This window comes from Mytilus californianus, unplaced genomic scaffold, assembly GCF_021869535.1.
Source record: "Mytilus californianus isolate M0D057914Y unplaced genomic scaffold, xbMytCali1.0.p SCAF_8, whole genome shotgun sequence".
Lineage (NCBI taxonomy): Eukaryota > Metazoa > Mollusca > Bivalvia > Mytilida > Mytilidae > Mytilus > Mytilus californianus.
This window is the reverse complement of record NW_026262734.1, coordinates 64,204,271-64,229,728: the sequence shown is the minus strand read 5'-3', so window position 1 is coordinate 64,229,728 and position 25,458 is coordinate 64,204,271. Positions and strand designations below refer to the sequence as shown.

Genomic DNA, 25,458 nt, shown 5'->3' with positions numbered 1-25,458 from the left:
CACAGACAAGACAAAGGGTTTAATGGAACCATTTAAAATTATATATTTTATTAACCCTAGGTTGATAAAACAATTAAACAATATAATTGTTATATTTAATAAACAGCAAAAATTTTGATTCAATTCTATTAATGTTATTTTCTATGCAGGCAAAAACTTGTAATCAAAGTGCCAAAGTGTCACTCAAAATGATTGGTTGATTTTAAATTTGCATAAAAGGTCATCTGAACATTGACCCCTTATGAGATATCTTCAGATGTTATTAAAATGGTGACAAACAAATCCAATGTAGCAGATCTAGAGTGCATGAAGATCGAATTTTTTTAATCAGATTGTTCAGAACATGGACTTTTTTTGGTGAACTCCTCTGAAAATGAAGAAACTATGAAAGATATAAAGAAAAATTCAAGTTTCCGTTACCGGTAGTTACAAATTTCAAATGTTATAAACTTTACTCAGAAATTAGTCTGATGTCCAATTCAATGTCTTAAATATTCCTCTTTATTTTTTTTTTAGATTCATATAATTGTAAAATAATGAAACTTTAGATCCCTAGTTATAAAAATCCATCGCTATAAATTTTGCTATGAAAATAAGTCTGTTGCGCCAGGGATGAAAATTCAAATTTTCAATTTGTAGCCTGGGCAATTTATTTTCAATTACAAATGTATGTACACATTTATTTTGTTGGGCAATGTATTCATTTTCATCCTGTATTGGGCAGTAATTGTTTTTTCATTATTTACAAGGCCTTAATTTTCATCTCCAAAAATGCTCTCCCTCCTCCTCCCTATCCCCTCTTCCCTCCAGGTGTTTTCAAATGGTCTCCCCTAATAAAAACAAAACTTACCAATAAATATTTTTGGACCATTGTTAACAGATGAACGATCAATTTAAAACCAGAAATTTTCTTAGTAAAATTGAGGACATAGACAGTTTTTACTTTTCTAGAAAAATAAATCTGCGGACTTTTCTGACATTGGACTCAAAGTACTAGTAAAATAATTGTAACCATGGACTTATTATACTAGCTATTTGTATCCACCCAGACACATTTTACTTGGACTTATTTATCTCCTTACACTTGTCCTTGATCTATATTTATTTTTGAAGTCATGAACTATTACAGTTCTAAAAGTAAAATAAAGTTCTTGGTATGGCTGTCATTGTTATAATTACATGCCAGATAAAAATAAGTAGTGGGATTATAGATCATATGTACTGATAATTATTTATATGACCAATCCAAATTTGATAAAAAAAAAAATATTTTGCACCATAAAAGTATGGTGTATAAATTTTATATAAGATTAATTCTAAAATTTAGGAATATATATGCTCTTTTAACATCTGTTTTCTTCCATATTTAAATCATGAAACTTTTAATAATTGAATTGTATTATCTCTAGTCTGATTTCCTTTAAAGGGCCTCACATTTTCTGTCTTTAATATAGTCCTACTTGATAAATCCCTCTGAGATCAATAGACTTTCACAAGGTGAAGGTGAAGTAGAATTATGGTCTAGGATAAATTGGGGAGCAAATAAAATATAAATGTCAACACCTGCATATTAAGTTATTGTTCAGAAGTAAGAGTATGTACACTTTATTTCTAATGGGATAAATCTATGATGGTAGCATTGCAATATTTAGTCAACAATAATGTTAAAATTATGTTTTCAACACCCTGAGATAACCTCTAAGGACAGGTCAGTGGAGTTCATAGAAATGATAGAATACACATATGTTGTTTGTGAGTCACTGAAGGGTAAAGTTTTGACCGATTTTGATATTGATTTTTGTATTAATACGAAAAGCTTGAAATGTCAGGACATTAAAAATACACTTTCAGGAAAAATGCCTTCCTTTGATTACGAAATTTTATGAAGATTTCTGAATTTTTAATATCTCTGTAAATATAGATAAATATGACCTATGTTTATTGTAATATTAGGGCACAATTATAAGGGATGACTGCACTGTGTAAAATAATGCCCTAAACTTTAAATATTTTCAATATCTGAGTCACAGACTTTATAAAATATTGTCTTTAGGGTAATATATCTTAGTTTTGTGTGGGTTGCGGACAAGTAATGTTGGAAGCATGTGTTTTAATTTATTTTACATCTTATCTGAACTTAAGCCATTAAAGAATACCCATATATGGCAAGCAAAACAGGCATCTTTTTATAGTTTCAGAGTTATGTGTTGCCTACTGGAATATCATTTTGGTTTTTAATGCATTTAAGAGCTGCTGTACATGGTGTTTTACCCCACCCCCCTTTTCCCCTTAAAACAACCTAGGAGATATATGTAAAGCTGATTTGAGTACAAATATAGTATGGAAATCTGACCCTGGTCTGATTTTCCCTATTCAATTCATGATTTAATAAACCAACTCTTGAAAAAATTACCCTGTTATATACTTCACCAAGTATTTTCCATGGGAGTCAAAATACTGTATGCCATATTGGTTGACAGATGTACACTAACTTCATGTTATTCATATGAAATAAAATAGATGGGTAGCAGTGGGTATTGGAGATAAGAGGCTTTCTTCAAGGTTTTCAACGTAAGGAGAAAACATTTGACTGGAGGGGATTCAGGATTGATCAAACCAGAGCTGGGACTGAGCCAGAATTTTTTCAAAATGGGCCATTAGGAATTAGCAGTCAAAAAATTAGAAACAATGGACATAAGCATATTATTTTTGCAAAAAAGGGGGCTGGGTCCTTCTCTGCAAAGGATGTAGAAATGTAGTGGACAGTTTAAAATTTAAAAATGAAAGCAAATTTTAAAGATGAAAACAAATGTGTTAAAAAGGATTCCCAAATTATGTTGGTTTTAATCTATCCTCTGCTTTCAAATACGTTTTGATTTGTAACCTTTTGTCAGTAAATTAGGATATTTGTAAATTGTTGTAACTTACATTGTAGGTCAATATTAAAAAACAGACAAGGATTTCTACCCTGTCCTAAGATTCATGTTCATACCAATAAAAAAAGGCGATCTCAATAATTGCTAATCTCAATAATTGCTACGTATGTAATGTATATGTTTTTATACACGTACAGTTTGACTTTAGACCAGAAAGTAGATCAAGTATTAATAAACAGAAAACCACAGTGTATCTAAAAATAGCCATTATGACTGATTTTTTTTTCTTAAAGGAAAATCTATATTGCTTTGTGTTCGATCATGTTTGTCCCTTAAATAGGTCAGTGATCTTTGTTGTTGTGTGTGATAAATCCTAGACTATTTACATTGTACACATCGGCACACACACGATGTGTCCCATTAATCATCAACACACATTTATTAAAACTATGTGAAAATGATTTTTTAGCCTCTGGGGATATACACGTATATAGATAATTCTTGATTTGAGAAACATTTAATTTATTGTGTGGGTGAATGAAAGTAGGAAATATCAGTGAAGTGTGTCGATATAGACAATGTCAAGGTCAGTTAATATACTTAGTGCACTAGTCAGGCTATTACACTTCACACCTGCGAAAGGTAAGGGGAAATAGATTTTTCAGTAATTTCATTGAATTATATTACAGAAATTATAATGTTTATTACATATGTTGTTATTTAAATACACGAGATTGATTTTAGCTAAATGTAGGTCACAATAGTTTTGATGTGTAATTTATCGTATTGTAATGTTTGACCCAGTTTTGCGTTTTACTGAATGGCCCATGTATTATAGCTAGTTCGTGCAACCAGGACACATTTATAAATAACTTCATATGTATGTTATCCATGATTTGAAAAGAAAAACATTACGTAAGCTTAATGAGATATGTATTTGGATATCCAAATTTTACCTGAACCAGAATTCTGACATGGAATGACCTTCAGGTCACTAACTAAGATAATGTTTTAGGTATTATTGGATAATGGCTCAGTACTCAATGTCAATAAAAGCTTTTATATTGGTGCTTGTGGATTTCTGAAGTTATAAAAGGTGTTTGTGTGAAGAATCATGCACAAATTTTTCCATTTCGACAAAGAATGTCTTAGATAAAACTAAAAAGTAGGCCATACAATGTATAAAAAATAAACTACTTCCAGGTTTGAGGTCAGCCACCCAGTTTGCAAATCTAATTAAATTTTTTGAAACAATGCTTTTTATAATGTTTAATAAAAAAGTAAGATTGAAATTGAAATGGATGACATTGCTGTTTTTTGTTTGAAAGAAAGTTGAGTTCTTGTTCATTATAACAGTTTGAGGAAGATTCTCATAAATAGGTATTTTACCCCAAAACAGGTAGCAATTTTCAGTAATAAAAATATAAACTTTGGATTTCAAGCTATTTGCTGTTATGGTGCAAACATTTAGGTCTATGACAACATTTTGCCCAAAGACACACGACTGAAACATCATCTAGATAAAAGTTAATAGCCTTGGAAAAGTAGGATTTTTGTAGGCCACTACTTTGTACTCAGTTCTTATTTGAACCACAGTCTTGAAGGAAAATATGCTTCCATTTATATGAATATTTGCGCCATGATATCTGATATGATAAAATACAAAATTCCATTTTTTAACTGTTATGGATTTCCAATTTTGGGTATAATATCCATGAATGGGGATTGTACCGATTTGCAAGGATCTTCCCCAACCTGTATGAATTTGTTAAAGCAATTTTGTTTGCTTCTTGAATCTGGGACTAAATACATGTACATTGTAAGTATATCTATTGGTCAAGCTTAGATTAAGAAAAGATATATATAAAGATTGATAAATTTCAATCATCTGGTGTTCACAGGACATGTGAATGGTTTTACACTAGTCATTTTTGGGGCCCTTTATAGCTTGCTGTTCCGTGTGAACCTGTATTGAAGGCCATACTTTGACCTATAATGGTTTACTTTTACAAATTGTGACTTGGATGGAGAGTTGTCTCATTGGCACTTATACCACATCTTCTTATATCTATGCCAGATATCATTATTTGTATTTCCATTTCAAGATTTTAAACTTTTTCCATTTAAGGAAAAATTTCAGAACATGCCTACCATGCCATAATATAATGACTTTATTTTGAGATATTGTCATTTATATTTAGATACAGCTCTACCAAAAATAATACATTGCTTCAAGATGTCTTATACAAAGATATTAATGTGTATAACATCATGATCATTAATAATTTGTTTTATGGTGGGGTTATTAATACAAATAATTATGCATAACATGACCATTTTTGGTGCAGACTGTAAGGATATACTCATCCTAGTTATATACACATATATATATCAATAGAATTAAAATAATTTTGAAAGAAATAAACAATTTAAAACCTTTTCCAATTTCAGACATCAAATAATTACTGAATAACAATACTGTATTTGCATGATTTGAAGATTTGCCATGCATCCTCCTTTGGGAATGTGATGGTTGCAAATACAGTTTTAGTAGGGAAACAAGTAAAGTCTGAAAAACAGATGTTTGTAATTATAAATCCCTTGCTTGATTGAAATGAATTTTACAGATAGAAAAAATAGGAAATGGGAAGAAAAATATTGATTTTGGGGGTCAATACTCAATCATTGTCAATAGGTCAATGGTCAGTGTCATTGTTACTAAAAAAAGAACACTTTTTGGAAAAATGGTAGCTTGAGTTTATTTATGTTTGCCATTGCGTGAAACTTTTACAGATTTAAGATTTTTGGGGAGGGGTAGAAATCTATTGATTTTTGGGTAAACTGGTCAAAGGTCAAGGTCACTGTTACTAAAAATAGATTTTAAAGAATTGTTTAAAGGATGATATGGGCTTTTATGGCTCTAGGAATTGACTTTTGTAATTCATAAAAACAGGTGATAAATTAGCGATCATACATGTAGACATGTTTATCTGTCTCTTCAAGCATACTAGGATAACGAACCCTTGAAATAAAAACACATTTTCTCTAAATACCACTAAACATGTGCAGTTTGGAGAGCATCAGATGGCATATTTCTACTATCATGACTATTATAGATAATGACACTTTTTAAGATCATTTTGACAAAATGTACTAAAAAAAGATAACCCAATTATGTATAATCACCAGCTTTTGAAAATGATCATGAGGATGTCTGTATTTACATAAGAATGAGATGATAGAGTATGGGATGGCATGATTTCATATCAGCAGATGATTAATAAGTACACATGCACTGGGAGCCTACTTTATGTCACTTTGGAGCCTGCTTTCTGTCACTTGAAGCATTCATTGATTCCATATTGTTTAGTATTGATTTGCTGTAATTGTGTTTTTTGGTATGTATATATACCATATATTAACATATAATAGCCTGTATCACTCTATATCAATATTTTAGGTGTATTATATGAATGTCATGTAAAATACTGTATGTTGTAAAGATTATATTTTTATATATGTATATGCCGCCCATGAGACCTAATTTGGAAAATAAAATATCTTATCTTATACGTTATTGAGTTAAGTGTTTTTCCAGCGCTGATTTTTATTGTATAGTTTTATGCCCCACCTACAATAGTAGCAGGGGCATTATGTTTTCTGTGCTGTGTGTCCGTCCGTTCGTCTGTCTGTCTGTCCCGTTTCAGGTTAAAGCTTATGGTTAAGGTAGTTTTTGATGCAGTTGAAGTCCAGTCAACTTGAAACTTAGTACACATGTTCCCTATGATATGATCTTTCTAATTTTAATGCCAAATTAGAGTTTTGACCCCAATTTCACGGTCCACTGAACATAGAAAATGATAGTGCGAGTGGGGCATCCATGTACTATGGACACATATTTGTTTATGTATACCTTTTATCCTTCTTCTGATCCATATTAAAAAAGGGAGGGAAGAGAGATATAAAAAAAAAAAAACTAGTTTAATCCTGTCAAATGCATGTTATGTCTAAATTTGAAAGTATGCAAAGTACTAAGCTGGCTGATTTTAAAAGTAGAATTCATATGCTTGACATTCATTGTAAAAATAGTGTGTATTGCTATGTGTTTGTTTATTCTACATTGGCTAGAGGTATAGGGGGAGGGTTGAGATCTCACAAAACATGTTAACCCCACCACATTTTTGTGCCTGTCTCAAGTCAGGAACTTCTGGCCTTTGTTATTCTTGTATGTTTTTTTTAATTTTGGTTCATCTATATGTTTAGGAGTTTAGTGTGGCCTCATTTTTCTCTGAACTAGTACACATTTTTGTTTAGGGGCCAGCTGAAGCCTTGCCTCTGGGTGCGGAATTTTCTCGCTGTGTTGAAGACCCATTGGTGGCCTTTGGCTGTTTTCTGCTCTTTGGTCGGATTGTTGTCTCTTTGACACATTCCCCGTTTTCATTCTCTATTTTATTTATTGATGATTTTGATAATACATTGTAATCAATAAAAAAGTAGACAATCAAAATTAAAGTAGATAGCTATTTAGCAAGCAACTGGCTAATTCTGTAAACACTGATAGCAACCTGTTCATTTGCCTGAACCAAGTCAGGAACCTATTTCAACAAAAGTTTGTGATTTGGATGCTAGGTTAATTTTTTAGTAATAAAACCAGAGTTATGAAGAGCAATATACAGTAATGCTGTGTTTCAAGTTAGGTTAGGACAAAGTTCAAACAGTGCATGTATGTTTGTATATTTTGGTTTTGCTTGTAGGTCTGAGACAAAGAAAAACAAATACAATCATGACAATTGGAATTTGGAGGAAATCTCTCCAAAATAAAGATAGAAATAGGATCTCTAATAGGGACAATTGCACTGAAAGTTGAACCGTATAATCAAAAGTTGGTTCAAAATATATGTAAATATTCAAAACAGAACACAAGTGTTGTGTACAGGGTATTTTGCTAGACAGAATTATAAAACAAGAATAATCCTGATGATGAAATATGGTGTCAAACTGTAATGGCGTGTTTATATTATATTGTTTAAAATAAAATATTACAGAAATTTACCATGTTTTATGAGGTGGGGATAAATGTCTGCTGTATATATTATTATTAATAACAACAATTTACTTGTATTAGTAGCCATGACTAATTACAAGTGTAAGAGATCCTATTAGTACATATATTTCATCATACACTAAGTTTCATAATAATAAAAATTTGCTAATAAATAAAACAATGAGAAAATTGAGCAAAAATTATCAGTTAGCTTGTTATATCTATATTCTGTATTTATGGAGAATTTTAAATATCCTAGAAATGACCTGAAATTAATGATTGATCTGCCAGACAAAATGACTTAACCACATCAATGGTAAACCGTTTTAGTTGATGTTTAGGTTAAATGTATTTTTATGCCTTCATAAGTTTTGTTACTATTTATAGATTAAAATGGATTGAAGTGTTGCCTGAATAAAGTACATTTTGTGTATTTAAATACACAGTACTGAAATAAGAAAAAATTAATGCATGAATAATCTGTAATAACTGAAGCCCTTTTGAAATCAGTTGATTTGTAAAAAATATTTGCTTTGATATATATTTCTCTAATTCTTACCCAATGTATCCTTTTCCTGACCTGTTGATTGTTTTTATTTAATCAACGTGTGGTTCGTTTGATCTCAGCTCTTCATTGGTCAAAATTCGATTATGATGTCAAATGTTCGTGCTTTCCTTGGAATACCCTTTTGTGACATCATAAAAAAAGGCGACCATGTCTGATGACATCACATAGGAAGAACACATCTTTTTGCAGATCAATTGAAAAGAAGGATTAAGATTGTCTATATATTAAATTATTAGCGAAACAGATTCCAACACCAAATCTCGTGCAATATGATATTTATCCACTCTCGACAGTTAAATTTAAAAAAATTTAAAACGCTCGGCATTAGCCTCACATTTTAAATTTGAAAATTTAACTGTCTCGCATGGATAAATATCGTATCACACTTGATGCAGTGGTAGAATCTGTATACATGTATGCAAAAAGGAAGAAATACAAATTAACATTTGTAAGCAAATGACTATGTTATACATGTATGTCTTTTTACCGCTCAAAAGTGATTATAGTGCATATTTTTTATTAAATTTGTCCTGTACCTATTTGTTATCTGATTTTCTGGAAAAATTTTCAGTAAACATGGTAAAAATAGAAATATATCTGATTAAAAGCATCATTAAAAAAATTATACTGTACATGTAGTTCATAAATTTCTCTACTTGCACACAAATTTTAATTTCAAGGTTATAAATTATGACATAAGTTTATGTTTAACTAAGGACAAATGTATGGAAGATTACAGATAATTCTGTTTAAAGAAATAAAAATTATCATGAAAATATGTTGGACACATATTCATTTTTGAAATACAATTGTATACGACATGGTCAGAAAAAGTTGGACACATATTCATTTATGAAATACAATTGTAAACAACATTTTTTGGTGGCTTCTCACTTAGAATTAAGTATGTGCTTTTAATGTACAAACACATATTGTGTACATACTTTTTACCCATCTTATTTAACATTGTGATCATGTTTGATAAGTCTTTGTTTACAAACTGTTGATATCCTTGAACTCTGGTCAACTATGTTTATTTTCTATCTATTAAATTGGGACCATGGCAAAGAAAGATGTTTTTCCAAATGAATTCTATTAAGGTTGCTGGAAGCAATAGCCAGGGATATAAAGTATTCAGCCAGTATCTATGTGTGTGTTTGTGAATATATTTTTTTATATGTTTTGGATGAACATGATTGTCATATTCCTGACAATGGTTCTGGCATTTTCAAAAGAAAATACAGAACGAATCCATTAACCTTGTTAACCTTTTAAATCAACTTTGGTACACCATATAGCTCAGGTAGTTTGGGAATTTTCACCTGTTCACTGTTGACAGTCCTTTACAGTTCAGGTAGATTTGTCAATTTCACCTGTTTACTGTGGGCAGTCTACTTCTCTTTACTGAAATCTAACTTTAGATTTATTTTTAAAATACAAAAAATGTATAGAATTCAAAAGCTTTACTTGCCAAAGTACAGAAGGTTGAATCTTTATGACGAAAGAAAAGAAATGCCATGTCCAATCTATAAGATAGTGACAGAGGGCCATTTCAAAGGTTTTCCCTTTCTGTGACCACGCCCATCCTGGACATGTGAAAATGACAAAATCAGTTTGAGGTGAAGTGTAAATTTAATACACCTTGAAAAATAATTTAAGAAAAGTTGTTTTGTGCAAAAACTTTTAAGCCAGTCAACAACTATATTTTGTATTGTAGAATAGAGAAGCAGAATTTTACACTGCCAGACGTCGTCCCCAGTTACTTACAGATTTCCATGGACATGCAGCTAACATAGACAGATACAGGTATGGGTGTGCATTTCACTTTAATAAGTAGCTTATACTATAAATATTTGTTTGATGTTGACCATGCAGTTACAGGCATGTTTAACTATAGGCCTATTAGCCCAGACTTGTAAAATTACTATAAAGCTTGTTAGATTTTTTTTACATACTAATAGAATCTATACAAATTTTTCCTTAAAAAAAGGATGTTGGGCCTGTTGCTGCAGTAATTTAGTGCTATATTAAAAATCCATTATCATGGTAATAGTGTGTCAAAAGACCTATTATAACGAACTACAAATATGTATATCAGTTTGATTTTAATGCATGCTTATTATTGAAGTTTGTATGGTATTAATAATAGATATTGGATAAATTTCCATGACATAGCAAACAAATAACTGAAAACACTGTATTGAATTTAACGTGACGGTACCCAAATTGCACCTATGTTGACAGTTTTTTCACCTACGTTTATTTATGATCCAGACAAAAGTTTCCATTCTTTGTTTATTTTGTAGATGTGTCATTATTTACTATATAGTTCCACCAATTTAAATTTGAATTCATATTGAATCATAGAAAAATGGGTTAGAACCACCTCCAAATGGTCCATGATTCTGTAATGAGGAGTACCCAAATTGCATCCATGCTTAAACACACATCCTTGAAAATCGAATAACAGATGTTTTGTTTTATTTCTTCAAATATTTAGAACAATTTGACACAAGTCCATGCTTACTATTCATTTTTTATAATTTTTTGCGGTCGTATATTGGTATGACGTTGGCGTCGTCGTCGTCATCCGAAGACACATTGGTTTTCACACAATAACTTTAGTTTAAGTGAATGGATCTCTATGAAATTTTACCATAAGGTTCAATACCACAAAAGGAAGGTTGGGATTGATTTTGGGGGTTATGGTACCAACAGTTAAGGAATTAGGGGCCAAAAAGGGGCCAAAAATAAGCATTTTTCTAGTTTCCAGACAATAACTTGTGGAACGGTGTATGGATCTCTGAAATTGTACCACAAGTTTCCATACCACAAAGGGATGGTAAGGATTTGATTTGGGGGGTTATGGCTCAAACCGTTTAGGAATTAGGGGCAAAAAATGGGGAAAAACAAGGGTGTCCTGGTTAATGGACAAATACTCTAGTACAAAACAATATTTGAAGCAATGTAAGGGAGGTAATTCAAATACGTAATTTGAATTACCTCCCTTACACTGCTTTTAAATTATGTATAAAGTAATGGTTAATGAACAATTAAGACAATTTAAAAGCAGTGTAAGAGAGGTAATCCAAATACAACGTTTTGATTACCTCTCTTACACTGCTTTTAAATTATGTTTAAAGAAATGCATATTTATAAAGGAAGACCAGTAAAAATATCTGCAAATGTTGCATCTTTTTTTTTTTACAAAAAAATGCATATGAAAGATCTGACACCATACTTTAAATTCTATTATAAAATAGATTAAGTTAGCACTATGGTAAATTGAAATGGGTAATTATGGTTGCAAACTCTATTGGAAATTTGAATTGAGATTATGACCATATCTTGAGGGAAAGAATTTTTTGGGGGGAAAAAAGGGGGAAGGGGGGGGGGGGGGGGGGGGGGGGGGTAAAAAGAAATTGTGGGGGGTCAACAATTTTTTCTCATTTCAGAATTCAGTTCGCAACAGCAAAGTGTATTGCACAAAAGCAAAAAATTGAATATAAATTTAAATCATATAACCAATTCTAAGTTCTTTGACTACAGTTATTCTCTGTCAGAAACCTTTTATGTGTCAAATATTTAATTACAATCCAAATTCAGACCTGTATTAAGCGCGAATATTGCATTCATTTTTGCCCAAACTGTTCAGGGTTTGACCTCTGCGGTCTTATCCAGCTGCGCTCTGCGTAGCAACTTATTAAGAATTGGATGCTTGTAACATATTTAATTTGCTCATTTTTAAAAGATGACTTTTTGTGAACGTCGCATGGCGACTTTTTCGAAGATTTACTTTTTCCAGTAAATGCTTCCTCTGTTGATATATACTGTGAACGTTTTGTGTATATTTAAATATATTTACCTTTGTTGAAAGACGTGTATAATGTCAAATCATAAAAATACAAACTATTTAGTCTCAAAGGAAACTTGTAAGATTTATGCAGCGATTTTTGTTGGAATAGGTGCAATTTGGGTACTCTGTGCAATTTGGGTACTGTGACGTTATGCGTTGAAGAACATTTACCTTCATTGGGAATGCTCAATGCAATATTTTGAAAGCCAAGAATGTATAAGAACTGAAACAGTTGAAGAGCTTTATGACCAAAAAGGGCCTAAAAATAATTAATACGAACATCTAGAAGTTGAAATATATATAATAATGTCTTGTTTATTTTTTGTTGTCTTGTGTTGAACAAGCATTTGCTGTTAATTTTTTGGAGCTACATTAACTCAGATCAATGAGGACCAAAGTGAAGTAAAAAAATCTTTATCCCCATGTCTTCTGGAAAACTTGGTATAAAGGAATAAGACCATGTAGAATTCATAACATTTCAGCCAGTATAGTTGTATTGTTTTAGTTTTGTTTGCTCTCTCTCCAGTGGCAGATATTCCATGAATTTCAGGTTGAGAAAATTTAAGTTATCGTTAATCCAACAGGTAGATTCCTCACATTGGACCAACTGGCATGTAAATCAGGAAGTTGGAACTGCCCCTGAAAAAAGAGGGGCAGAGTTGGTCCTTGGTACATGTTAGACCCTTCAAAATGTTGTTGCAAGGGTTCTTCAACATGCAGAGATCTTGCCACTCTCCCTTCCATGCCCATAGAAGGGATCAGATTTCTGACTGGAAGTTGCTGTATATTTTAAACATTCAGCATAGCTCATAACCCAGTCAGTTGTTACCCTAAGCTGCACTATTAATCTTAATTATACAATTCATACAGATTACACATTTTTTAAATGATTTTTTAATTTGTCTGGGTTTCATGTTTTTATGTTTTTATGTCAGTTTGATGATTATCAGTCAACTAGTTACCATGGTAATTGTTCAGTAGATCAAGATATTAAAGGACTTTAAAAAATTTTAGTTAAAAAAAAATATGTTAAAATGTGCATTAAGATTATTATATGTACCTGAATTATGCAATATTATTTATATACTCTTTATGACATAATCTGGCAGCCTGTTGCCTTAAACTTTTCATGGTCAAATAAGCATAAAAAATATTTCTCTATCACTGTTAAGTTATGACTTGACTGTGCAGTGAATTTTGAAAGATTTTGATATCATTAGATATGTTTGTGGGTTAAATTGCTACTGTCATGACTGTTACAGTAGGAGATAATTATTAGCAAAAATCAAAAAAAATTGTAAATTAGTCAAAACCAGAATGTTTTAGAGCTTTTTTCCTAAACCTTGTAGTTTAAAGGTTTGGTTAGCTTGCAAACAAACTACAAGCATTAGGAAAATAGCTCTAATTAAAACTATTTTGTATAATTGTTAATGAGACAGGAACATGTAAGGGTTGAGAACATCTAAAGTTGTTGTATAGCTTAAACATTAATGGCTGTTAGTCTTTAGTTACACCATGAGGTAAACTCTGATTGGTTAAAAATAGAAATCTACTAGGTTTCTGGTATCTGGTTTGAGAAATGTAAAAGTAATGAGGTGTGGTATGATAGCCAAAGAGACTACTATCTATTAAAGTCTAAGCATTTTTGTGAGCAATCATGTCTCCCCATACCTAGGAGAGTGGTGTAATAACACAGCATAAGAACAAATTGTAAATCTTAGTGAGAAAGGAACTGACTCATCAGATGGGTACTAAACACAGAAATAAATAACAAAAACACTAAAAACACTACTGATCTTGGAGTACTCCCAGTAACTGAAAGCTCTATGAAATAAGAGGATGTGGTATGGTTGCCAACAAGATAACTCTATCCCAATGACCAACTGATGTAGAAGTTAACAAATATAGGTCACCATACAGCCTTCAACAATGAACAAAACCCATATCCTATAGCAAGGTATAAAAATGACAAATGTAAAACAATTCGAATTGAAACGAGAAAACTTATGGCCTGATACTTCATAAAAAAAACTAATTTCAACTAATAGATAAATCATGATCTCTAATGTTTAGTTTGTGAAATAAAGTTCATATTTAGTTTCAATTTATGTAGGTGGTTTTACTGGACAATATTTCTCAGTGAAGCCCTTAGAGTTATTTTCTTCTGTAAGAAAAATAAAAATAAAGTTTGTACATTATAATTTCAGAAGTGGAGAATCATTTCAACCCTACAGACAGGAGGCTATGGGAAATCTACAGACTACAGGTCCAGGGGAGCCTGGACCTAGTACCAGTCAGGTTCAACAAACTCCACCAAAAAGACCCAGATTACAAGTTGATAGAGATTTACAACCACTTCATATTGAAGTGAAAAAGGTTAGAACTAGTCAACATAAATTTGTGTGCAATATATCTATTTTTAAAACAGTAGCCACACTTTCTGACAAAAACATATTTTTGATCAAAAGATGTGTAAAGGTATTAGGTTATTATTATTTGTAAAATATTTTTTGTCAGAGAAGGCTTCCAATGATTCCAAAATCTCAAAATTATTAAAAAGAAATAGCCGAAATATATTTTCAAAAGCAGAGTACATACATGTAGTTATGACGTAATGACACAATAAGCAAACAAACAGACTGGTTTTAAATAACTAGATTTGCATTCAAATAACATATAGTAATCCTCTGTTAAAATAATGCTGTTAGTCCAAGTTCTGAATTTCATGGCCCTTTAGTATCACTTAGCTATATATATATAGTGAACTTAAGGCTTTGCCTTTTCAAACAAATTTTTATCTGTCATTGGTTGGCAAACACATTCTTTTTGTAGGGATTGTAAATAGTCTTTAATTAAGATTTTGAGTCATAGATGTGAATATTCTAATGAATGATAAATTATTATTTAATTAAAAGAAAACTATGAATTGTACAGGAAAACGATAATAAAAATGTTGAGCTGTAAAATGAAATTAAAAAGGGCAGCAGCTGACAGTTGTTACATGTGTTATCGATGATGTAATTATGTAATTAACTGTTTGATGAAGACTTAAACAGGATTTGTCCTCTGTTACCTCTATCTACTGAGACTGTTCTTCGATGAACTCTTAAAACTTAGCTTTCTCTCCTGATACTCCATGTTTCTCCACCAATAAAAATTGACTGCTGTAAGATAGCCTAGAGTGCTGAAAGTTGTGTTAAACACCAACTATCAATCAATCTTAAACTTAGATGCACCCTATTGTCAATTTCTTTCAATAAAAGGAATGCTTTAAGAAAAATAAATACATCTATTTTACTTATAGGAACAGACCTTATACAACCCACAAGTAGAGGCAATTTCTCCAACACCTGATGAGAGCAGTAGTCGTACTACTAAAGATGAACTGTTACAAGCCATCAGTAAAACTGATAGAGAGATCAGTAAACATGAACAACAAATACAAAAATTACAGAAAAAACATGTAAGTTGAGCGAGAGAAAAGAAAAAGGTAGAAGATTTATGTCCCATTTAAAAAATATAATAGAAAAAAAACCAGGTAAATTGATGGAAAAATAAAGAAAAAATGGTTCAAGATTTATATTGAGTCTAAAAAAAATGACAGAAAAACATTTATTGAAGGATAAAAAAAGGTTCAAGATTATGGATCTTCATAAAATGACAGAAAAGCAGGTAAATTAACAGACATGAAACAAAAAGTAGTTCAAAGATTTATGTCCCAATGAAAAAAAAGGTAGAAAACTGGTAAATTAACATACTAAAAACGAAAAGTTCAAGGTTTATGTGCCACTGCAAAAAAAAAGGAGTGAAAAAACAGGCCAATTGAAAGAGAAAATAAAAAAAGTGTAAGATGTATTTTCTATTAACACAACCACATTATAGCTAACAAACTAGTAGTACTTCAACAAACATGGTTAATTTTTCATAGTGGTATTCAACAAAAAAAGGTATGGATTTTGTTATGTAATGGTAAACCACAAATTTAAGTGTTCAACAAACACAAACCAATTTAGTATATTATATGCAGAATTTGTTAAAAAAATAAAATCAAGTATCCACAAAAATAAAATAATTCTGCAGTCCTTAAAAATTGTATTCCTACCACAATTAAATGAAATAACAATATATGATATCTGAATCTTACTTTTGAGGTAATGATGTTATTTTGTACTGGCAGATTCTTGTCTTTGTAGAAATGCTTAGTTGATTTCGGTTTTGATGGCTAAATTAATTGTAAATTCGGAATTTTTCACATGCATTTATTATTGTGATTTTTGAAAAATGCTGGATTGATAATTGCAATTTTAATAAATACTGCATACAAAAAATGCTATCAAAATCTAAAATGCAAGATTTTATTTTTTGCAATTACATATGTGTTTGCAATTTACACAATAATAAAAACATCACAGAAATTATGAATTTATAATATTTTTGTTTTTTACAGAGACAGCTGGAACAGGAAACATCCAAGCCACCAGTAGACAAAACAGAAACACCACAGATCTCCAACACTGAAGTCAAACACCAAAGTTTAGCACAAATTATTTATGCTGAAAATAGGGTTAGTCAAACTTAAATTAAAGTCTTAATGCCAACTTACATGAAAATAAAGATTTACAATTAAAGAATACTATTAGTTTAACTATCCAGATTGGATAAATATCATGAAAAATGGGGTATAGTGGTAAAATTTGTCTCATGTTTTAATGAAAATATGCATGTATAATTATTAATTTTCCAAAGATTCATGTGCCTATCCCAAGTCAGGAGCCTGTAATTCAGTGAATCTCAACAATTAAATCTTAAACAAAACAGGGTATACCTCAAAGAAATAAGCATAGTATTGTCCTGATTATGCATGTAGTATTTGCTGTGGTTGGAAATTAAACAGCTATTAATCAGACAGTTTATATCATAAAGTTATGTTTTATTTACAGAAAAAGGCAGAGGAAGCACACAACATGTTGGCAACACTTGGTCCTAAAATAGAATTGGTAAGTAGTACAAGTATGGAAACTAAGAGTTAAGTAAAGGAAAAATAATCTTATATTCTATTTTAACATCGATGGTTCGGTTTCTAGAAGAAATAGATATCACTGTGATATATCCATTTAATTTGTCACAGACTTCGAAACAGATGAAAATATGAATAGCCTTCAGAAGTTTATGTCGAAAAGAAATGAAAAAAGTAGTTGCATATTTTCTAAGTTCTGCAGTGTTGAACAAAACAAAGATTATGTATAGATATCTGCAGTGTTGAACAAAACAAAGATTATGTATAGATATCTGCAGTGTTGAACAAAACAAAGATTATGTATAGATATCAGACAGAAAGGGGCTATCAAAACAGAATGTCAGAGAGACACCAAACTTATGTTTTGTTCTTGTGATGATAAAAGAACTTTCATTATTAGACATTCACTATATTTTAAAAAATTCCCTTGCAATAGTATAATAACAAATTTTCTTTTGAATTAGATAGATATTTTTATTATTCTTCTGGAAGTAAGAACTTGTATATATTAAAATAATGGGTAATATTTTATTCACATGTTATATCTTTCAGCCTCTTTACAACCAGCCATCAGATACACAGGTCTATAAAGATAATATTGCAAAGTAAGTTGACATGTTTCTTAAACATAATGTTCATCAAGGTCAGGGCTATTCCATTAAAATGTATGTGAGAGGGTAGGAAGGGACTTTCAAAATATCCCTACAACCAAGAACCATTTTTTAGATAATTTTGCATAATGGTAATAGACGCGTACTGAGAAAAGACCCTTGAACCACATTCAATAATTAAACTTCCATTCCTACCCTCCCACATACATATTAATGGAATAGACCTCACACCATTTTACCATTTTGTTCATTAATGTATCCTAGCTGTACATTTACATTTATATAAGTCTAATAAGAGTCATCCGATTTTAATCATCATTACTGTTATTTTCTTTACAAACAGCAGAAAAACAATGGTTTTGACATTGATCTAGTGGTGATGCATGCAGTCATAAGATTTTACTTTGAGAATAGGGGTTCAAATTTGGCATTAGATAATGAAAGGTTCAGAACCATTTGAATTTTCAAGTGAAAATTTCTCCTAAAGAAAGTCAAATGTCCTGTATAAAGCATTAGTGTAAAGAAATTAGGTTCTTGACTTTTAATTCAAAAATGAAAAGTCCCTTCACAGAAAAGACAGGTCTTGAACCTTGGATCCACACTAATTTTAACCCCTGGTGAGATGCTTCTGATAATAACAGGAATTCCAAATGAAACTGAATTGAATGTTAAATGCAGATTGCACAAATTGTTAAATTCACTTGCCCTTGGCAAGCTGACAATAGTCAATGTGAAACCCTGGAACTTACTGTGTGAATATGTCCTACTGTAAGTTACACAACAGAGAAGACTTCATTTGTCACCTTATTATTACTAAATAATTAATAATATTAAATTTGCATCAATATCTAGTTTGATTATTTTTACTTTCAGCCATCAAGTCTTCAAAAAGAGGTTGATTTTACACCTAAAGAAAAGAAACCAGGCCAGACGTATCAGGGTAAATATTACAAGATGGTTATAGTTGTTTTAACAATTTTATAGGGGTAATAGATGAATATTCCTGAATTTTGTCTTTGAATGAACATTGTCTTGGAAGGAATATTATGTTGCTTGCGGTTGCCTGCGCTTATAATGTTCTAGAGGGGGATAAATTGACACTAAAATTCCAACAATAACTGTTTTATTATATTATATTCAAAACTTATAAAATGACAAAATCAATATGTTTACTCACCAAAATTTTTTTTGCAGACCTGAAGTCATTTTTCATTGGATTATGTATTCTTGTTTTGTGTAAAAAATTAAAAATGTAGACTGAAAATGATTTTATTGTCAAAATATTGTAAACTGTTAGATTTCCCATTGGAGATCGGGTAAAAACTAAATCGCTATTACATAATATAAAGTTATCATTTAAAAAAAAAAACTCTTTTTAAATAAATAGTGTTTATTGAAGCTTGAAATTAGTATTTCTCTACAGAATATGGAAAAGCACTGGGTATAGTGATTTATCATCTTAAGATTACTTTGTACTTTTAATTTCTAATTTCTCAGAAATGTGAGATATAAAATTGTTATATTATAATTAAATTATACATGTCTTTCAGGAGAGATATTTAACAGAAAGATATGATCAGCTGATGCAGGTCTGGATAAAAAAGATAGAAAGAATAGAAAACCATGCAAAAAGGAGGTCAGTTATTTTAAAAAGATGTTTTTTTTTAAAGCTTTACTGTTCTGGACAAGTTCATTAATCAGATATTGCAGTACTAGTGCAACCAGTTTAAACTCAGTGCTGATTGGACTGGAAATTTTTGTAAGCCATAGGTTAAAACAATTTATTTGATATGCATAAAATAAGACATATTTAGACATCAAACTCACAACACAAGTTAGACATCAAAAGGTTATTAAAAGCTGAGAGCTGTTCTATTATAATGGGACCTAGGGAAGACACTTTCAAATTTCTTATGGATTGGTGTCAAGTAATTTTTTGTACCGGGAATATGCAGTTGAAATTCTAAAATTGTCTCTGTAGGCCTTACTATATATGGTATCATATATGTTTAAATTTAATAGCCCTGAATTTTGATGGAAATGTCCTGTAAACTGAAAGTTTTCTAGTTGACATGATTTTACATGTCATGGCAGGAAATTATTTCAGACTTGTACCATAAAATGATCTGCTATTGTCATATTTTATATATATTTACAGAGCCAAGGATGCCAGAATGAGAGAATTTTTTGAGAAATGTTTCCCTGAAATCAAGAAATCAAGAGAAGACAAGGAAAGACTTTCAAGGTCTGATCGATTTTCATCTAATATAACTTCACACTTTTATACATTCTGCTCTACTTTTCATGTAGTCTTTCCTTTAATATTGACTTTGAAAAAAAATCAGCTTATTTTTGTGCTATATTGTGATGAGTACTTAGCATTCTAATCAAAATCCAATTGTCCAGCTTGTTATACCCCAGCTTTAAAAAAGTGGGGATTTACTGTTTTAACTCTGTCTGTCCTTCCATCCATCTGTCCGTTCGTCCGTCCGTCCATCCATCCGTCCGTCCATCCATCCGTCCGTCCATCCGTCCCATGAATATTTTTCGTCGCATCTTTCTCAGGAACTACATCATAAGGATTTCTGAAATTTGGTTTTGGGGTTTATATAAGTCAGCTATACCGTGTGATGCGTTTTCAGATTCATTACTCAACAACTTCCTGTTTCCCGAACACTTGCATATTTTTACACTATTAAAATTATCCAGTTGCGGCGAGGGTATCATCAGTGAGCAGTAGCTCGCAGTTTCACTTGTTTAATTTCTGTTTTTGAAGTGTTTGTAAAATAAAAATCATCCGGATGTACATTCCCGGTGTAATTTTGACTGTTTGCAAATATTATTTAAACATTTAAATAAAAGAAGATGCTGATAAACTTCAATGAAACAGGAAGCCAACATTACATATCCCATATCATTTTGGTGAGTGTGTGGGATATATGAGCTTGCTCAATTTAGGTTCTTTCATTTAGACAAATGTCAGTGAGACAGCAACCCAACAACAAAAATATACCTGAAATACTATAAAAATGTATAGGTTAATGTCGAGTCTTCCCTATTTTACCTTTAGTTGTGTGTGTGTTTGTGTGTTTGTTGCCAGTAACAAGTTTGACCACTAACTTCATGTAGTTGGTTTGATCTCTAATTTAAACCTTTTGTGATGAATATTGGTATATTTTATTATTTTCAGTAGGGCTGGCACTAGGAGTGGTAACGTAGCAGGTTATGCCAGGAGTGAAGCAGAACTAGAACAAATCATGGATGGTCTTCATGAACAGGAGGTTGGTTTTCATGTTTACAGTTGTGTTAAATCTTTTATCATAACTTTTGCAAATGTGGGTTTATTGTAAATTCAGAAATTAATGTGCACATTTAATATTTGGAATCACTGATTACTGTTAAAAATGTGAGATTTAATTAATGCAATTTCAAAAATTTTATGAAGGAAAACATTTTTTGTTTAGAAAATTATACAGCTTTGATATTTTTCTATTGTAATTTAATGAAATATGTATGGTTACTCCAGTGACCTGAATGTTACTTTAAATACAAGGACCTATCACAATGTGTTTTTTTAAATATAATCATGAATACTGTAAATTCAAAAATTATTGCATGCATTTATTATTGCGATTTTTGGAGAATGGACTTACATGGGAGATTACTTATTGCGATTTCAGAAAAAGCTGCATACAGATATATACATCAAATATCATAATGCGAGTTCTTATTATTGCAATACTCACCAGTTGCATTATTCGCATTAATAAAAACCTTGCAATAAATTCTGAATTTACAGTCATTCATTTATCTTTTTTTAATTTTGGTACCTCTCTATAGTGCACTAATGTTAAGGGCAAAGTAAGCATTGAGATATTTTTCAGCATTTCTGTAAAAATTCTGGGTTGTTCTAACTTTATGATTTTCATTATTTTTTTAACCGACAAAATCACGGAATAGTATGTTTAAATATTTGAAAGGAACCTACTTGAAATGTTTAATACCATATTTTAAATTAAGACAACTATGTTTATTTTTAGGAGGAAGATAGAAAAATGAGAAGTTTAGCAGTAATACCCCCAATGATGTTAGATGCTCGACAGCGATCACTACGTTACTACAACAACAATGGACTTGTCGAGGACCCTATGTCCGAATGGAAGGACAGGAAATTAATCAATATATGGACCCCAGAAGAGAAACGCATCTTTAAAGAACGCTATTTACAACATCCTAAAAACTTCCCTGCAATTGCTTCATACCTAGAAAAAAAGGTACCAGAATATATATATGTCAAATTAAGGATTTTTTGCCTACATAATTTCAAGTTTTTATTCCCTGCCTACAATAGGAGAGGGGCATTACGTTTGTTTCTGGTCTGTGCACCATCCATCTGTCTCTGTCTGTCCATATCAGGTTAAAGTTTGGTTTGAGGTAGGTTGAAGTTTAAGTTTGTGGTCACACAAACTTAAGACTTTCTACACATATTCATTATGAATTGAACTGTTTCATATATGTGCCAAATTAGAGTTTTGTGTTTTAAAATGATATATTTATTCCTATCAAAACTGACGTTTGCCAGAATTCTGACCCTTGGGCTTTAATATCTAAATATGTACATGCAAATACATCTTATAGCTGCCCTGTAAAATGCATATGTCTTGCTGTCTCTGATATTAAATAAGCAGAGTATGATGTGACAGATTATTTAATATCCAACAGAATACATATATTAAGCTATTCTACAGTATCAATTACAACCCTTGGAATTTGGAAGCAGTTTGGGGTTTCCTGTTATGTTAAAAACTAATACATTTTTATTATCGGTCATAAATCTTACCAGAGTTTGTGAAACACCGACCTTGAAGTTTTATGTAAAGAAAAGATTGGGAGAACTTCTGAACCATATTCATCTCAAATTCTCTGGAGGATTTGAATAGTTTTTGTCGAGCCTGCGACTTTTGTCGCAGAAAGCTTGACATAGGGATAGCGATCCGGTGGCAGTGGCGGCGGTGGCTACGGCGGCGGCGGCGGCGTTAGCTAACTTCTTTAAAGCTTTATATTTTAGAAGATGGAAGACCTGGATGCTTCATACTTTGTATATGGATGCCTCATGTTACGAAGTTTCCGTCAGTCACATGTCCAATGTCCTTGACCTCATTTTCATGGTTCAGTGACTACTTGAAAAAAAAGTTCAGATTTTTTGTAATGTTAAATTCTCTCTTATTATAAGTAATAGGATAACTATATTTGGTATGTGCGTACCTTGCAAGGTCCTCATGCCCGTCAGACAGTTTTCACTTGACCTCGACCTCATTTCATGGATCAGTGAACAAGGTTAAGTTTTCGTGGTCAAGTCCATATCTCAGATACTATAAGCAATAGGTCTAGTATATTCGGTGTATGGAAGGACTGTAAGGTGTACATGTCCAACTGGCAGGTGTCATCTGACCTTGACCTCATTTTCATGGTTCAGTGGTTATAGTTAAGTTTTTGTGTTTTGGTCTGTTTTTCTTATACTGTATGCAATAGGTCTACTATATTTGGTGTATGGAATGATTGTAAGGTGTACATGTCTAGCTGGCAGGTGTCATCTGACCTTGACCTCATTTTCATGGTTCAGTGGTCAAAGTTAAGTTTTTGAGTTTTGGTCTTTCTTTCTAATACTGCATGCAATAGGTCAGCTATATTTGGTGTATGGAATGATTGTAAGGTGTACATGTCTAGCTGGCAGGTGTCATCTTACCTTGACCTCATTTTCATGGTTCAGTGGTCAAAGTTAAGTTTTTGAGTTTTGGTCTTTTTTTCTAATACTATATGCAATAGTTCAACTATATTTAGTGTATGGAAATATTTTATGATCTATATGTCAGTTACGCAGGTTTTATTTGACCTTGACCTCATTTTCAAGGTTCATTGCTCAGTGTTAAGTTTTTGTGTTTTCGTCTGTTTTTCTTAAACTATAAGAAATAGGTCAACTATATTTGTTGTATGGAAGAATTGTTAGCTGTACATGCCTGCCTAGCATGGTTCATCTGACCTTGACCTCATTTTCATGGTTCATTGGTCAATGTTTAGTTTACTTGGTTAATGTTAAGTTTATGTGACAGTTGTAATAAAGCTTTATATTTAGGACTATCAACATAATATCAATGATTGGTAAAGAAGGCGAGACATTTCAGCGTGTGCACTCTTGTTTTACATTATTTAATAATCTGACAGGCACGTAACCTTTATAAAAGTATGGGTTATAACTTATGTTTTTATTTATTCAAAAAATGATATACTCGACTACAATCATTTTATGGTCTAGATATAGACAATAATAGTGCATTGACTTGACATATCAACGATATAAGGATGAGGCTTAGAAACGGGGAAATGCGAGGCTCTGCCGAGCTTTTTCCCCGTTTCGGGCCGAATCCTTATATCGTTGATATGTCAAGTCAATGCACTATTATTGTCTTTATACTGCAATCTAAAAAAAAATATTTTCAATTGTTGTTTAATGTGTTAATGTTATTATTTGACTTAAATATTGGGAAACTTCCCCCTTTTATAAAAAAGCCTCATATCATGCAGGCGAAGAAATATTAAACACAATGAAATGTACATTACTTGTTGAAACCCGCAATCGATGGTGAAGGAATTTGTTTGAGAATGAACTAAAATATCAACAATAAACATAAAACATAATGATTTATAGTTTGCAAACCAAAAATATTAACAAATGAGATATGTTTTTTCTTCTAAAAATTGCAAAAGAAATAAGTTTGAGTCGTTGTATACATTGGAAACAAGAACAGGTTGAATAGGTCGTATGAATAATTAATTATAATTTCGGCAATTTCTATTTAAATATTCATGAGGAAAAGTGATATCAGGTCAGTGACTGTATATGACATAGAAATATACGGTCAACGCATTTTGACTGCTCAAATAGAACGAGTGCAGTATAAACATAATTATATACATGTAATAGAAGTTATATAATTCTTTTATATTTGTAGAGTGTATCTAACTGCATTGAATTCTATTACCAAACTAAAAAGGATGAAAATTACAAAACACTATTAAGAAAACAAACTGCAATCAAAAGGAAAAAAGCATTTTCTAAGCCCAACAGTTCAGCCATGAGACAAGAGGAACAACAGATAAAGGAAGAAAAAATAGAAGATACTGCACAACAAGAAGAAGGTGTTCCTGCCTCATCAACAGAGGTTCCCATGGAAATGTCAGGAGATGTTGTGAAGGAAGAGAAGGCAGAGGAATCATCTGATGATAATGAGGCTGTCCCAGTACAAGTTGGAGAAGGAGATGGTAAGATTTCCATTACTCAGAACCTCTGTGTACTGTTGAAGACATTTTTGGGAGGGGTTTATATTTGCTTATATTGCAACCAAGATAAAATTGCTAAAAATATTGCCTCATTTAAATATAATTGTCATGGTGAATCAGAAATGGGGATGATGAAAATATGAAAATA

General features: G+C 31.5%; 1 protein-coding gene across 6 annotated transcripts in view; it reads left to right on the top strand.

Annotated features, from left to right (window-relative positions):
* Nucleotides 1-25,458, top strand: part of LOC127712321 (nuclear receptor corepressor 1-like) — an 85,428-nt gene that overhangs the window by 33,935 nt on the left and 26,035 nt on the right. For 3 of the 6 annotated variants that reach the window (XM_052218690.1, XM_052218688.1, XM_052218694.1), the window contains exons 3-14: nt 10,206-10,294; nt 14,552-14,720; nt 15,649-15,807; nt 16,792-16,908; nt 17,285-17,341; nt 17,914-17,966; nt 18,846-18,912; nt 19,523-19,608; nt 20,131-20,217; nt 21,163-21,253; nt 22,013-22,246; nt 24,983-25,292. In XM_052218690.1, the coding sequence (XP_052074650.1) occupies nt 10,206-10,294; nt 14,552-14,720; nt 15,649-15,807; nt 16,792-16,908; nt 17,285-17,341; nt 17,914-17,966; nt 18,846-18,912; nt 19,523-19,608; nt 20,131-20,217; nt 21,163-21,253; nt 22,013-22,246; nt 24,983-25,292 (1,519 nt within the window). Of the gene's footprint in view, nt 1-3,417; nt 3,519-10,205; nt 10,295-14,551; nt 14,721-15,648; nt 15,808-16,791; nt 16,909-17,284; nt 17,342-17,913; nt 17,967-18,845; nt 18,913-19,522; nt 19,609-20,130; nt 20,218-21,162; nt 21,254-22,012; nt 22,247-24,982; nt 25,293-25,458 lie in introns of those variants that run through there. The other 3 variants (XM_052218691.1, XM_052218689.1, XM_052218692.1) reach the window with 2 other exon arrangements.